General features: G+C 32.0%; 1 protein-coding gene across 1 annotated transcript; it reads left to right on the forward strand.

The window, feature by feature from the left end:
* LOC109362602 (protein NRT1/ PTR FAMILY 8.3-like) lies at positions 2544-7626 on the forward strand. Its single transcript, XM_019608514.1, has 6 exons — positions 2544-2741; positions 4054-4159; positions 4236-4453; positions 5142-5698; positions 6490-7414; positions 7464-7626. The coding sequence occupies exons 1-5, from the start codon at positions 2691-2693 to the stop codon at positions 7310-7312; spliced, it is 1755 nt and encodes a 584-aa protein (XP_019464059.1). The 5' UTR covers positions 2544-2690; the 3' UTR covers positions 7313-7414; positions 7464-7626.

Consider the following 17927-nt stretch of genomic DNA (forward strand, 5'->3'; position numbering starts at 1 on the left):
GTAATTAATTTGGTGGCTAAGGGTATATGTGTCATGAAATAATAATAAGTGTAGATACCTTTTGACAATTTCTGATTTGATGAAGGGACTTAATCAGAATTATTGCAACTAAAGTAGTAACCACTACGGGGTTACTTTTATGGGTTATGGTCCCCATTTGTAGAGCAACATGTTTTCAAGTGTAAAGGTGAAGGAGAATAAGGTAGAATGAGAATAGTGTTATCCATGATGGGATAACACTATCCACTCATCCATAAGGCACATAAGGCATAAGGATAGGGTTTCTCCTCACTACTCCTATCACAAGACAACACACTCAAGAAACTAAGGCACATTCTCTCATTCCCCTCTAGAGAGAAACTAAGGAAAATCATCCGACACTCTATCATCTAGAAGATCATCGCACCCTCATACCTTCGAGATTCCGGAAATGGCTCAACAAAGTATGTTCTTCATCTTCACCATGAACTCATTTGAGGTTTCTTCGGTCTGGACCATGGTTGTTCCATTTGGATTTATGTATGGGCATAAACATTCGGCTTTCGGAACAAAGTCATGGTCATAAGGACTTCCATGTTTACTCTATGGATTTCGGATGGAGAGTAATTTCTCCAACACACTAATCTATACTATTAATCTATATTATTAATCTATACTTCTATACTATTAATAAAGGCAAAACAAGTAATAATTAACATTATAATATAATTTTTATATTTTCTATATTATTAATAAAGACAAAACAAGTAATAACTACTATCATAATATAGTTTTTATATTCTAAACTTATTATTTTGTATCTTCTATTGTTAATAATACTATAAACTTCACACATTGCTTACATTGTTTTCATTATTTATATTAATATATCATTAATAATTACATGTATTCTCTTATTTATATCTTTTATCTTTTTCGATCAAAGAAGAACACACAATAACATAAAAAACATATAAAAACTTTGTAATGATTATTAGAGGCACATAATGACAAATTCATATAAGTTTTATATATATATCATATTAGCTACCATAAGTTTTACTCTGTATTAAGTTTATATATTGCATTTTTTATAAAACATTATATATCAGAAAAATAAAAATAGGACTATAAACTTCTACACAATGCTTATATTGTTTTCATTTTTTATATTAATATATCGTTAATATTTCATGCATTCTCTTATTTCTATAATTCTATTTTATCTCTTTCTCAATCAAAGAAAAACACACAATAACATAAAAAACATCTAACAACTTTATAATGATTATTAGAAACACATAATAAGAAATTCACATAAGTTTTATATATATCATATCAGCTATCATAAATTTTACTTTGTATTCAGTTTATATATTGCATTTTTAGAATACATTTTATATCAGAAAAAATAAAAATAGGGTGACCATCACCCTAGTAATAATAATGGTAAAACTCACCATCCTTATTATGCAAGGAATACCTGCATGTTAAAAATCATTGCACATTGCACCAAAATAAATTAAATCATTAGGGGCCGAACCAAGTATATTTTTATATTATAATACTGCCATTTCTTCAGTTGGGTCGGACCAAGCTATCAGCAATCTTTATCGATTTGTTTGTCACACAAACCTTTACTTATAATCTTTCTGATAAAAAAGAAGTTTTAGATTCACCCTGTAAAAAACTTTGCATCGATAATATGTAATGTTAAAGTTTTAATTCAACACGAAAGACTATGATTTAGAAAAACAAGGTTGGACAACTAAACAAGTAGATCATAAACCTAATTAATTGAGCAAAGTAAAAAAATCGGCACACATTTCAATAAATTAAACATGGTATGACTATTTTTATTTTTTATTTAATTAAAATAGCTAAACTTTTAGTCTAAACGAATCCAATACAATTTTCATATAATTGATTTGCAGGGTTCCGAATTTCCGATAAAAAAAACTTCATAATAATTAGCTCATCAGACTATCTCACAATCATAAATTCAACAATATAGATAAACCAATTAAAAAAACGAAAAAGCACATTCTAAAATATAAATTCAATCAAAGTAAAAGTCAGAATCTATTCCTAATAAAGTACTTATCTCCGCAAATTATTTTTTCGTAACAACAATTTTTTTACAAAATTAATTTCAACCAAACACCCTCTTATAAAAAAAAGTACAAAAGAAAGAGAAAAACATGTTCCTTTAACATAAAATAGATTAAAATTTGTCTAAATCATTTTTATCAATAGGAGAGTTATTTTAATTTTCAAAAGCCAAAAGAAATTAGTTATAAGAAATCCACAAAAAAAAGCATGATTGGCAAGTAAGCCAAAGTTGTTGGATTTATATAGATATTTATGGTTGGAAGTTAGAACAAGACGTTCGGTATACGTAAACTATATTCAACAATGACAAAAATAATAAGAAAAGAAAAACGGAAGTACAATTGATTATTAAACTCTAAAATTCAGAACTGGGTTTGCTTCTTTTCTCGGATTTCTCAGCATCTTCTTCAAAAGAATCTTTTTTTTCACATTTTGATCATGTGTTCTTTAAATCTATGACATGTGATTTTCATACAATAATACAATAGCTGTGTTTTTTGAGCATTCCGAGGAGGATATTTCATTGTTTTATATTATCCTTAATTAAATAAGTTGTTATATTCTTCCACTTTCACTCCTATTCTCATTATTTCTGAGTTATGGCTTCCATTGGGGATGATGCTTCTCTTGTAGAACATGCTCTTCTTCAGGTTTATCCCTTTTTTCTATACCCTTCTGTTATGTGATTTTTTCTTTTATGGAGTTTCTAAATTGGATCATAGCACATGTATTCGGTTCTATTACATTAATATTATTATAAGATTTCTTTTATGATGAATTTGTTAAATGAGAGAACCATGCAACTATGGTTGGATCAGTGAGCTTGTATGAGTAGTTTGAATTACCCATGTTCTCAAAATTTAATATTTTTGTTGTTGAAGGGGGTTTTGTGAGTTCAGAAGGGTCAATTATGAACTGCGTTTGTTTTTGGGTATTACTGTATTAGGTTATATTTTGGTCAACCTTTAGATTCCTTCAACTATGATCTATTTGGGGATTAAACCTTAGGATTTGTAATGGTGCAAATAACCTTGTAAGCTTTGCTTTTTGTTGGGGGTAACAATCTTCTGTCAATAAAACTCTTAACTGTTAACTCAGAATAAAATTTGAAGGGGAAAAAAGAAGAAATTCTACAACTTTTTGTTGCTGTTCATTTTGGTTGGTAGGATGTTGACTTTGAGCTGTATCCACTAATTTGGACAAGTTCGATGATGTTTAATCCTAAGTTACTAGTGAAAATTGAGTTTGCTATTTTGTTTTATCTGTTAGTATATGTAGAATAAAAAAGTAGATATTTGAGTTGTTTAAAGAAACTTGTTCAACTGTGATAATGAAAAGACAGATTGGACTGTAAGGGGGTGAATTCAAGCTGTTCCTGTGTAAGTTAACATAGTAAAATGATGTGGAGGGTTCTTCCCATAATTTGTGCATATCATTAATTGTTATGTCTTTCAATTTATTCCTCTCCTCTTAATATTCATACCATGCTTAGTAGGTGACCATCTGGCTCAAGCAAATTGAAGTCACTTTGCTCACTGAAAATTTCGTTGGTTTCCAGTTTTTGATAATATCCATTGGTTTACCGTTCGTCACCATTTTCTTTTATTGCTTTATATGTGGAACATAACAACTTGTCTCATGTGGTAACATTTTCATATGATCATTCAGTAATCTGTTTTGCACTCTATGTAATTTGTATTATTCTTTTGGCCAAAATTATGTTACCTGATGTAGTAAATAGATTGTTCAGTTACTAACAACTGAACCTCAAAATTATAGCAATATCAACTGCAGTACTTTGACTTTTAAATATACTATTTAGTTAAATTCCTTTACTGAGTTTCCCCTTTTCACATATCTTGATATTTAAATATCAAATGTTGATCTGCAAGTTTCCCCGTTGGTCGTTTAGAAAAAGTAGTATCTTTCTTGGAAATATAACTATTTATTTTATATATGAAGGATGAAGAGAGAAATAGATACACGGGCGATGGCTCAGTTGACTTTAAAGGGAGGCCTGTTCTTAAGCAGAATACCGGCAATTGGAGAGCTTGCCCATTTATCCTAGGTAAGATTTTTTCATTTCTCTTCTGTATGAAATAATATATTTTGTTGATCACATGTTTATGCAATATGAATCACAGGCAATGAGTGTTGCGAACGTTTGGCTTACTATGGTATCGCAACAAATCTTGTTACCTATCTCACCCGCAAACTACATGAAGGAAATGCATCTGCTGCAAGAAATGTCACCACCTGGCAAGGCACTTGTTACCTTACTCCTCTCATTGGAGCTGTTCTGGCAGATGCTTACTGGGGACGATACTGGACAATTGCTGGTTTTTCCACAATTTATTTCATTGTAATTACAATCTTAGCTAGATTCATTCTTATAGTGAAATAAATTTCCACACTCATCTCTCTCTTGATATACTTCTGGAAGTTCCTATTCAACTTCTTAGATGGATGAAGCAAAATAAAAACCTGCATTATGCCAAGGTTTCATCTTTGCATAAGATATAAGGGCACATTCGAGGCATATGCATAATACAGTGTTTTGCATAATGTAATTGATAATGATGATAGTTGTTAATGGATCGTTTCTAGGTATTGTTTGTATATGAAATATGAATTTTTTAGACAATTTGTCGTAAATATTTTGGAAAAGGTAAAGGACATGGAAGAAAATCAGTTTTTATGCTGCATTTGGAAAAAAGAGAATCAGAAAACCAGTTTTATGTTCACCCAGACTTCCTCCCATTGCACTGCTTATACTCTAAAGTTATGTTTTTGTTACCATTGAGGTCGCGAATTAAGGAGTATTCTTTATTGATATAAGGGAACTAAGAATTCCACTTATGCACTGAATACAAATTATCAAATTCGTCCTCACTTTCGAAAAGTTACTGGCTTAATATTTGGAACAGTCGCTGTTTATATTAGCATTTTGGTATTCTTCATCATCATTCTGTTTTCTGTGCATGCTTTGCTTCTATATGCAATCTTCAATTGTCTTTACACGTAATCTATGATATGGTTGTTTCACTCAGGGGATGTGTACATTGACTCTTTCTGCATCTGCTCCAGCATTGAAGCCCGCCGAGTGTTTGGGTTCTGTATGCCCTCCAGCTACTCCTGCACAGTATGGTGTGTTCTTTCTTGGTCTCTACCTGATTGCACTTGGGACAGGTGGAATAAAACCGTGTGTGTCATCTTTCGGGGCAGATCAGTTTGATGACACTGATTCCCAGGAAAGGATTAAGAAAGGGTCCTTTTTCAATTGGTTTTACTTTTCTATCAACATCGGTGCCTTCGTATCTAGCAGTTTTATTGTGTGGATTCAAGAAAATGCAGGCTGGGGTATTGGATTTGGCATCCCTGCTTTATTTATGGGATTAGCTATTGGAAGCTTCTTTTTAGGTACACCCCTATACAGGTTCCAAAAACCAGGGGGCAGTCCTATTACAAGAATGTGCCAGGTTTTGGTAGCATCTTTCCGGAAAAGGGATCTAGTTATCCCTGAGGATAGTAGTATTCTGTATGAGACACCCGACAAAAGCTCTGCAATAGAAGGAAGTCGGAAACTGGAGCATAGTGATGAACTAAGGTAATTTTTTTGTTTTGTTGATAAATAAGGTAAATGTCTTTATTTTCAATTTGCTGTTGTAGTGTTATTAGTTTTTGATGTGGCAATATGTGAATGGATATCTTATTACAGATGTAAACTTTTTTCTAGTAATGCTAAAATGCAATTTGTTTTTCTACCCAATTCAAAATTGACTGTTAAGTGTCAAACTCTCATATGGTTGAGAATATGAGCCATGAGCCATTTATAATAACATGGTTAATCCTCCCACTATTAACTAGCTTTTGAGGTGGAGTTAGACTCAATTATTTTAACAGATTGTTAAGGGTAGTGTTAAGTATGACCCTGCTCTAATATTTAGAAATAAAAATTGTATATATTGTTAGAGGCTAACATGCCAGTTACAGCTTAGCTTTATTGGATATGATAACGATTGTTATCCAGCTTTAGATGGCCTTTGGAGTGTATACCGGATAGAAGAACACTAATAAGGGAAACATTTTCTGCTTTTGTTTCACTTTTCTGTTAAGTTTTTGTTGCAATCTAAAGGGTTGATTCAGCAACAAAGTCTTTTTCCCTATTTTTCATTAATATTGTTTCTTGGGTAGTTTGGTAGCGTGGTTTGCTTGTGAACAACTTGCATTAGATGGTCCTTTAGTAAGTTGAGAAATCCCATGGTAAAAAAATAGTTTTTGCCCTAATTAATATGTTCTATTATTTATCTGCTGCAGAAGATTTGATAATTTTTATTAGTATATTTCATCTAAACTGGTCTTCCTGCTCTGTAAAACTTGTCTTTTATTTTAATGAAGGTATCTTGATAGAGCAGCTGTAGTGTCTGATGCCGAGAGTAAACGTGGTGATTATTCTAATCCATGGAGACTCTGCACTGTGACACAGGTGGAGGAGTTGAAAATTTTGATCCGAATGTTTCCAGTTTGGGCTACTGGAATAGTTTTTTCTGCTGTTTATGCCCAGATGTCAACATTGTTTGTGGAACAAGGAACAATGATGAACACAAAAATTGGTTCCTTCCGCATTCCTCCAGCTACCCTCTCAACTTTTGATGTGATTAGTGTTATTTTCTGGGTCCCCGTCTATGACAGGATACTTGTTCCAATTGCAAGGAAATTTACAGGCAATGCAAGGGGCTTTTCAGAGTTGCAAAGAATGGGAATCGGCCTTTTCATTTCGGTTCTGTGCATGTCAGCAGCTGCTGTTGTCGAGATAATGCGTCTGCAGCTCGCGCAAGAGCTTGACCTTGTTGATAAACCTGTTGCCGTACCTCTTAATATATTTTGGCAGGTCCCTCAGTATTTCTTACTGGGTGCAGCAGAGGTTTTCACATTTGTCGGGCAGCTTGAGTTCTTCTATGACCAATCTCCAGACGCCATGCGGAGTTTATGCAGTGCACTGTCACTTCTAACTACTTCATTGGGGAATTACCTGAGCTCTTTCATTCTTACTTTAGTAACTTACTTCACTACACAAGGTGGAAAGCCTGGATGGATTCCGGATAACTTGAACGAAGGTCATCTCGATTACTTTTTTTGGCTTTTAGCTGGACTTAGCTTCTTAAATATGTTGGTGTATGTAGTTGCTGCCAAAAGGTACAAGCAGAAGAAAGCTTCTTAACATTTTAAAGGCATTTGATCAGGATTGGAAGCATGTTCTTATTGTCTTGATTGTACCCTATGTGAAACAAAGTAGTTCCACAATTATGTACTATTTCACTTCAAGGAAAAAGATATGTGTTATGCCTGGTTTAAGAGTCTTGCCCCTTTTGATGAAGCCTATTAATGGTTAAATTGTGGGTAGCTAAGGTTCACTTTCTCTTCATTACTAAACTTAACAAATATGTGGTGAAAATCTGTTCATTTGTAAAGTTTGTATGAAAACTTTTTCATTCCCTTTAGTAAAGAGTTATGCTATTTAGTGTTAATTTTTTATTTGTCTCTGACCAATAAGCTGATAAACCACTAAACACAGTTACAGAAAAAATGCATTGAGAGTTATCTCATTCAATCACTAAAATTATGATATATGTACTAATTTTTTAATTTTATAAATATTTTGGTAAAAAAAATTTAAATATGACACATATCATGATTTTAATGGTTGAATGAGATAACTTATGAGATATTCTTTGGAATAAATGGAGTTGTATGTAAGAATTGGTCTAGTCAAGCAACAATTGCATAATCAAGCCAATTGTTGTTTGTTGCATAGTGTAAATGGTCCCTGGCCCCAACCTACCACATTATATGGGTGGCTCTAATAGTAGTGTAGTTAATGAATTTGCAACTATACATCAAATCAATTAATAATTTGTCGGTTTGTCCACCAAAAAATATTTTGTCCATTTAATGAAATTTTTAATAATTACGTGGTTAATTAAAAAATGGAGAACTCTTGAATTACAAAAATAATAAATACTATTATACTAATTAGATAATGCGATAGGTCACTAATAAAGCATGATTGTAAATACTCATCCTAATACTTCTCTTAATATCCTGAATGTATAAGTCTCTTGTTCAAATAGTGACAGAATATCTGAAAAAGACATAAAATGGACAGCTAAAGCCCCTTTAGTTTAATTTTTATGATGTTTTCCGAATATGCGTATATATAAAATATATAGAACTAATTTTATTTATTACCTGATAAGATTATGAAATTGAGTTCAATGTATAACATAGCTCATTATTCTTTGACTTTTGTTTTTCATTTATTTTATTGTTTAAAATGTATACACATCAGTGTAAAAATTTTATATTATCAACATATCATTTATCATTAATTTATATTATTTTATTTGAAAAATCAATAATAATTAATATATGAATGATAGATAATTTACAGAAAACACTCACGCTGAAAATATATTCATAGTATATCCTATTTTATTTTATTGACGTGAGACCTCTTGCCCCACTTTCACCATTTAGTACTGCACAACATTATACTCTTGCACAATTACACCACGCGCGCTAGACAATGCTGCATGCCTCCCACTAAAATATATTCAGATGGAAATTCTCAAGATGGGTGGTGGCCACTTTGAATCACCATAATAATTCTGATAGTCAATGTTTTAAATTGTATTTTATATCTGTTGGATTAGTTGAAAACTATAAATAAGAACTAAAATCTAAAAAACTCTTACGTCTCACTTAGAAAAGTTTTGAAAAAAACAACAACTCTCAAGTCCCACACTTGAGAGATGAAGAACTTGGAAAAAATTTAATGTTGTAAATAGAGGACTTCTCCCCTTTGCCCCAATTTGAATGCACTTTCATTCAACTTTTTCTTTCTCTCTCATGTTCTCCACTGATGCACTTCCGACAAACTTTTCTCATTTCATTCTGTGGCACAAAGAAATGGCACAGACAACCATATTGTGAGAATCTCAAGAACTGACACTAGTAGTCAGTATTGGGAGAAAAATTGGCACATGTAGTCAGTATTGAGGAAAAACAATTGGCACAATCATATTATGAGTATTTAGAGAACTGACACTGGTAGTTAGTATTGTGTGAAAAAAATGGCACAAATAGTCATATTGTGGATATTTTGAGAATTAGCACTGGTAACCATATTGTGAATATTTCAAGAATTGGCACTTGTAACCGTGTTGTGGTGGGTGTATTCAAGATCAGTTCTTACAGTGCAGTAAGAACTCGATAATAGAGATATGTGTTGTTTTATCCCGCGGACGGCAGAGTTGATAGTATGCTTACACATTAACAATCTACATTAACAACAATCTACATTATTTCGTGACTCAACCAATAAGTATTATTTCATGTCATTCAGAGTTATTGCAATTTACATTAACAACAATAACCAATTATAATTGTATTGCAGTTTTATGAGTCTTCATAATTACATTTAGATTTATAATTTTCTACCATTATGATAAATATAGTTGAAATTTAAATCAATGATCATAATAATTCCCAATTTACTTAAGAAATAATCATCCTATCATTCAAGTAGATATTCACCTCAGCCTAAGGGGGCCGCAACGCACCGTTTCTTCTATGAGTTTCTCAAATTTTCTAAATTTTTATTCTAACTTATAGAAATATGCAAAAATCATTCTTCTGTTATATAATTGTACAATAATGATTATCCTTTCAATATATCTAATGAAAATATAATAACTTATGCAATTACAATCTTATATTCTACGATTGAATGTGAAATATTGGTTATCCCATGCATACTACAACAAACCAATATATAATTTTAGATTTATATTATAGATGTTGTTAAAAATGTAGATGTTTAACCACATATTATTGTGCAGGATATAGAGAATGTGGTTCACTCCTATACTTAAAAAGGTGTGTCCATTTAAGTGTTGAAGCTTCTAAAAGAAATAACATATCTAAAAAAGCTACACCAATATATAGATTTTTTCCTGTGATGTTGGACTATATTACATAGTTATAGACTTATAGCTAGAGGCATTCTTTTTTCAAAGTTATCTTAGAGGTAATTTTCTGGATATAATTCAAAATGTCAACAGCAAAACTCAAAAACAATATTTCTACATGACTTTCTCCGTATGAAGAAATTTCATTATTCTCTCCAAAAACCCCACCTCAAATTTTATGAGGCTTCGCCTTCTTAAATATTAAGTGGCTACTTCTATTTCAACACATCTGATATAGCTTCTGATAACTTTCTCACTCAAACCTCATTTGTTTTTCACCTTAAAAATGTTATATTTATTCTTTCTAAATTTGTCTTTTCAATTTTACATTTAAAATTATATATGTTAATGATTCTATATCTTCTTTATGTGCAATGTGCAAATTATGTTCATACATCCCTTAAAATTATAGTCAAGATCCACCATTGGTTATCGTGTTTAACTATTGTTGCACAAAATGTTGCAATGTGAAATCCATCAGAAGCTAAGGTGTAGCAAATTGCATCGTTGAGAAATAGATTCATTCCAATGTAGTTTATCATAACAAAACATTAGACTATGAACAAAGACTATCGTAGCTTGCAACAATTATAAATGACACGAAATAATATTTACTAGTTGAGTCACGACCAGATCACTATCTTTAAGACATCTCATGGCACTGCCCAAATTGTGCAAGCAGATTCTCAACTACACCGTCCCTAAGATAAAACAGTTCACATCTCTGTTATCGAATTCTTAGTGCACTGTAAGAACCAATCTCGAATACACCAACCACAATATGGCTACCAATGCCAATTCTTGAAGTTCCCCCAATATAGCTACCCGTGCCAATTCTTTTCCCACAATACTGATTACCAATGTCAGTTCTTGAACTTCCCTCAATTTGGCTACCCGTGCCAAATCTTTTCCCCCAATACTAACTATCAGTGTCAGTTCTTGAAATTTCTACAATTTGACTGTCTGTGCCAATTCTCAGTACTACAGAAAGAAAATGGGGAAGTTTGCCGGAAATGCATCAGCGGAAAATACGAGGAAAAAGAAAAAGTTAAATGAAAGTGCATTCCATGTTCCTCATCTCTCCAATGTTGGACTTGTGAGTTGTTTTTTTCAAAACTTTTCTATGTGGGACTTGAGAGTTTTTTAGATTTCACACCCAAAAGTTCCCACTAATGGCTTCCAAGAAATCAAGTTCCAACAATTCCCCACTTGAAATTAAAAAACGATTTCCGAGAGTTTATGTGGCCTCAATAAGATTGTGCATAAACAAAGGTGTCATGCGGCTTGAACCTTTGCATAGTGAATAAGATCTAGATTTTACTAGAGTGACTCGTAGTCTTGAACTCTATCTCCAACAACAAACCATACAACCTTTTCAAAGGTGTATTCTGTAAAACCCGTGTGTTAAAGGCCATGAACGTCTATCCCAGTATAGTGAACGCTCTATAAATTTATGCCCTAAAATTTCATAGGAAGCGACCCCCACTTTCACATTCACATACGTGAGTCTATCAAGAGTACTCCACTCCAGTTTGAGTATAGATCTCATTAAGAGTTTTAACTAATCCTTACATATGCTGCAGGAATCATGCTTCTCATAATTTTATAGCATGTTCATTCTCATATTTCATAACGTGTTGTTACCCATTGAACTTATTTCTTGGGATCTCCAGTCAGTTAGGTCGGGTTATCTTCATGAATGATCCTTGTTCTAAGGGCAATAGTCATATACTCTTAGAAGTATTATTGACTTTCTATCTAGCTAGTTCTTTCATTAAAGAATCTGCTAAGTTATTCACAGTGCGTACATGATCCACTCTAACAACTCCTGTTGAGTCTCTGGCTGCATAAGATATCATATTGTGATTATTTATAGTATCTATATTGAATGGAAGACAATTTTTGTACAATTATATAAGTTAAATGATGAAAATTACATATAAAGAATAGGGGACAAACTCTCTATAAATGAAAAAGATGAGGACCAAAATTAAACTGTACATTTGCATGTGCCACATAGGATAGAAATGATATATGTAATATTAAGTTGGATAACATCTATCACGTATGCAACATCAATAGATTTTAGATGAAAATATAACATAATGATTATTTTTGCACATCCGTGTAAAATTTAGACTATAAAAATCATGCCCTAAAAAAAGTTGAACAATTATGAATATATTATTATAGAATAATAATTACAGGTTATAATACACTTATGGGCACAAAAGACATGAAATGTTTCTAATTGATACACATTCTAATAAGGAACTTGAACCCAATATATAATCATGATGTATATAATCATGATCTCTCATCTTCATTTCAATCCAAGTAATATGAAACTTTATATGACAATATATTTCAAAAAAATCTAAAAATCTGAAAATCTACCCAATAATAATCAATCCTCACCTAAAGAATATCTCATTTTACAATGTTGAATCTCTATGTCCACTTTTATTCCATGTTTACAAATGTTTGATGATAGAATATGTTGCTAATATTCTTTCTTGTGTTCTTAAAGAAATGATTATGCCTAAATGTATAATGGCCAACCGTCCTTTGTTGCCTAGTCAATAATGATTCTAGTAAGTAGTCACATTACCCTATTAACAGTTAACACCATTGTATACCCTTTTAAATATTATTATTAGTAGTATTATGTCCCACTCTCAGTTCTATTTAATTTTCTCAACACAACCCAGAGGAAACAAAGACTTCTCAACAAAAATATGAATTCCATTAGGGGTGATACTTTTCATGTGGAAGAAGCTCTTCAGGTTCCTCCCTTTCTCTCTATTTTTTTCTATAAACTTATTCTGTTAGATGAGAAATTCTTCTATCTTCATGATGTGGTGATATGCTTATATACAAGTTAAGGCATAAAAGATCCCCATAATGATGTTAATATATTATTAGTAAGTGAACAGTGTATCAAAACTCAAACTACCACGTGTTTTATCTTTAATTTGATAGTAACATTTTGATTTGTTATTACTTTATATATACAACTTAATGACACGTTAGTCTTATGTTTAAGTCTATTTAACATTGCCATATGAGCTGTTAATTATTTGTTTTCACTTTTCACTCTATATTTTAAATTTATTTTGAATTTCTTTTCTGAGGTTATTTTAGTTTTGGCCTACGTTGCTCAATTTGGGTTAGAAAAGATATCACTTACCTCATATACTATCAGTACTTTCCATTTGGCAATGTATCCATCCCTTAAATATATTCTCATAATTAACTCAATAATCCAATGGTTAACATATTTTCTTATAGAGTATGAGTCTCGTATGTTAATTACCACATTTTATTCACTTGTACTTTACATTTATCCAAATAAGTTAACCTTTTAACATATTTACTCCATTTAACATATATATGCATGCTACATAAGTGAAGCATATTCTTCTGAACAACGAGAATTGTCCTCGAGAGTTCAAATAAAATTGCGCAGATTTATTAAACTCAAATCACAAACTCGACTTATAAACTCATTATAGTTTACATATCTAAAAATATTATTAATAACATAATTTATGATCTAGACATAGTTTAAAAACATAACCCAAATTGTTATAAACATTCTAACTTCATAATAAAGCACATAAAATCATAAAATATATCTTGTAATCATAATCCAATATTTAACCTACCTACTATACCATTTTTAATTGACCACTTACATTATTTTGCAGCTTGATACAGCCATCCAAAAAATCCTTAAAATAGAAATTAGCTTATAAATCTATATATATTGGAACATATAGGTAATTTACTCTTACATAATAGAAAATACATTTTGGGACCAAATTTAATGTATAAATAATATAGATTCGTAAATAAAAAACTCTTGAGTGAATTTGATAATTGATTAGTTTTTTTTAGTATTACCAAAAGTATTCTTTTACCTTTTTGGGTAAAGAACTAATCTCTTTTGGGGTTTGTGGCTGCTCCTTCCAACACATGTCGCTCACAAGAATTAAACCATTGACCTTGGAGATCCAGTAAGACCTTATATCACTAAACCAACGATGTGTTGATATAATTAATTAATTTTATTACACTTTGTTTGAACTTTTACAAAATTTAGCGGAAAAAAAGTATACATGAGAGTTAACTTCTTTTAATAACTCTGTCAAAACAGTCTTGTGAAATCTTGGAAAAAGAGAATTCTTCTTGATTTCCATTTTCCCCCTTTTTAGCAATTTGTTTTCACTTAAAACAGTTTTCTGTTTTCCCTCATTTCCTCATCAAGAAACTTTCTCTTTTTATTGTTTGTAGTTGCATTTTATGTTTATGTCTTATAGGTTGAGTCTTAGTCTAGTTATTATAAATAGATCTTTATTTCTTTTTGTAAACCAACTGATTCATTATTCATTCAATAAGAAAATCAGTGGAGGTATTTTTGCTATCCATGTTTGTCACTTTTCTTATTCCTTTTAGTTCTTTCATGGAGTTGTGAACTCTGCATTTTAGTTCACTCCATTACATTGATCATGGTGCCATCTATTTTAAGATGGTATCAGACTATCAAAGCTTTGATCCACAAAGCTCTGCTGCACATTCATTACCATTCATTCAAAAATCCTTCATCTTCCTTCTTCATCTTCCTCTTTATTGCTTTTCTTCTGATCATGACTACAAATCCTTTGAGTGACCTAATAAGCCCTTTCTATATGCACCCGAGTGAAAACCCAGATGCTGTGATAATATCTATCTCCTTAATATGAGGAAATTATCACAATTGGGCGAAGGCAATGAGCATGGCTTTGAAAATGAAAAAACAAACTCCAATTCATCGATGGAAGTTTGCCAAAACCTTCTCCAGATCAACCCCTCCTTACTACATGGGACACATGCAACACCCTTGTGCTTTCTTGGATTAATTTTGATCCATTAATTCTGCAATTTGTGTTTTGGCTTGAAACTACATATGAGGTATGGACCGATCTCAAAGAAAGATTTCATCAAGGAGATGTTTTTAGGATTTGTGAATTACAAGATGATCTCTGTAGCATGAAACAAGGTAATATATCTATTAGCTCTTACTATACTCAGATAAAAAGTCTATGGGAAGAGCTGAATAACTTTAGACCTATACCTTCTTGTCTTTGTGAAACTAAATGCAAATGTCATCTTATTCCTATCATAAAGTCATATAGAGATAATGACTATGTTATAAGGTTCTTAAAGGGGCTCAATGAGAAATATTATGAGGTTAGATCTCATATCATGCTTATGGAATCCCTACCAACCATAAACAAGGCATGCTCTCTCCTTATGCAACAAGAAAGACATATGATTGCACCACTTGAAGAGTCAAGAATCCTTACTAACAACACTGAAGAAACATATAATGGCAGAGGTAGGACAAGAGGAAGAGGTTCAAGGGGCTTTAATCCAAGTATTCTAGGAAGAGGAAGAGGGTCTGGAAGAGGAACTATCAACAAACTTTGTACATTTTGCAACAAGACAGGGCATACAATAGAAGTCTGCTATAAAAAACATGGGTTTCCCCCAAACTACAAATTCAATAAGAATGTGAACAACATAACCATCTATGAAGAAGATAAGGGAGATGATCAAATGATCCTTGATAAGAGTAAAAAGAAGAAGGCAACATGACTATATGCCTTTTACCTTTGAACAACAACATGACATCATGAATATGCTGAAGCAAAATGGAAACCAATCTCCTTACATGACCAATCAAATCTACACCAATCCCCCACGTGACAATCATGTTTTGGCACATTCCTTAAAATCAAAGGATTGAATTCTTGACACTGGTGCCATTGACCATGTGTGCTACTCAATATTAGAATTCCAATCCTTCAAACAAGGACAACCCATTTCTATCATGTTACCTGATGAAAGTGAAGTTGTGACTTGCGTTTCAGGAACTATGATCTTTTCCAACTGCCTTTACTTGTCCAATGTTTTATATATACCTAGTTTCAACTTCAATATTATATGTGTATCTAAGCTAACCAATGCCTTTCATTACAAGTTAATCTTATCAAATATGAAATGCTTGATTCAGGACTAGAATTCCTTGAAGATGATTGGTGCAGTTGATATGAGCAAAGGACTATATGTTATTAGTAACAAATGTTTAGCTATTGATACACCTTCATGTATAAACAATCTTGATAATTGTAATAATTTATGTCATAAGAGATTAGGACACTTATCTGATACCAAACTGTTAACCATGAATAAACAATTTCGTTTCATTAAATACAAGTCTAATAATGATGCTTGTGAGGCTTGTCACTTTGTCAAACAAAAGAAACTCCATTTTCAACTAAGTATACATGAATCTTTGAACTGCTTTGATTTGATCCATGTTGATATTTGGGGACCATTACCTATTCCATTCATATTAGATCATAGATACTTTTTAACCATTGTGATGATAGATCTAGGCATACATGGATATACTTGATGAAACTGAAATCTGAATGCTCTAATCTGCTTAAAGAATTCATCAATTTTGTTGAAACTCTTTGACATAAAAACCAAGTGCGGTAAATCTGATAATGGTCATGAATTCAAACTCTCCAAACTCTTTGATTTTTATGCTTCAAAGGGAACCTTACATCAAACAACTTGTGTTAAAACCCATCAACAAAATGGTATTGTTGAGAGGAAACATCAACACATATTAGGAGTACAAGATCCTTACTTTTTCAATCACATCTTCCTAAATGCTTATGGAATTATGTTGTTTGCCATAGTGTTTACTCGATTAATAGACAAACAAGCCCTTATCTGCACAACAAGTCTCCTTACTAAATCCTATTAAACAAGATCCTAATTTGATGATTCTGAAAGACTTTGGTTGTTTATGTTTTGCATCTACTCTTGTTAACCATAGAAATAAATTGGATCCTAGATCTAGAAAATGTGTATTCCCATGAATAAAAAATGGTACAAAAATTTATATAGTTTATGATTTAAAAACAAGAAAGACCTTTATGTCTAGAAATGTGTTATTCCATGAACAATTTTTTCCCTTTTATGTTGATCCTTGCATTGACAAAAAATAACAAGAAATTCCTCTACCTACATCTTCCTTCACTTCTTGTGATGATTTCCTTAATCACAATCTACCATTGGAGCAATTGGAAAGCAATTAGCCCACCAAAATTGATCAACCTTTACCTGTTGTAGAGGACACATCAACTCATAGGAGATCAACAAGAATTAGAGGACCTCTTGCACTCATCTTCAGGATTATCACTGCCTCATATCCCAAAGCCACAATCCTTCAAATACCAATAAGGCCAAATATCCCTTATCCAATTACCTTGCATATGATAAAATGTCAGACAACCATACACACTTCATACTTAACCTCAACACTCATGACGAACCTGCAAATTATGTTGATGCTATGCAACATAACTGTTGGAGAATAGCCATAAATAAAGAATTACAGGCTTTGATTAACAACAACACTTGGATTCTCAGCAAACTTCCTAGCCATAAGAGGGCATATTGGCTGCAAATGGATCTTCAAAATAAAGCACAAGGAAGATGGAACCATAGATAGATACAAAGCCAGACTTGTGGCTAAGAGATACAACCAAACAAGTGGTCTAGATTACTTTGAGACTTTTAGTCCTGTAATCAAAATGACCATTATTAGAGTTTTGTTAGCACTTGCATCCATTAACCAGTAGCACATCCATCAAAAGGATGCCAACACTGCTTTTCTGCATTGCGACCTATTGGAAGAAGTTTACATGAAACTTCCACCTCGATTAAAGGCTCAAAATCAATCTA

This window comes from Lupinus angustifolius, chromosome LG12, assembly GCF_001865875.1.
Source record: "Lupinus angustifolius cultivar Tanjil chromosome LG12, LupAngTanjil_v1.0, whole genome shotgun sequence".
Taxonomy (NCBI): Eukaryota; Viridiplantae; Streptophyta; class Magnoliopsida; order Fabales; family Fabaceae; genus Lupinus; species Lupinus angustifolius.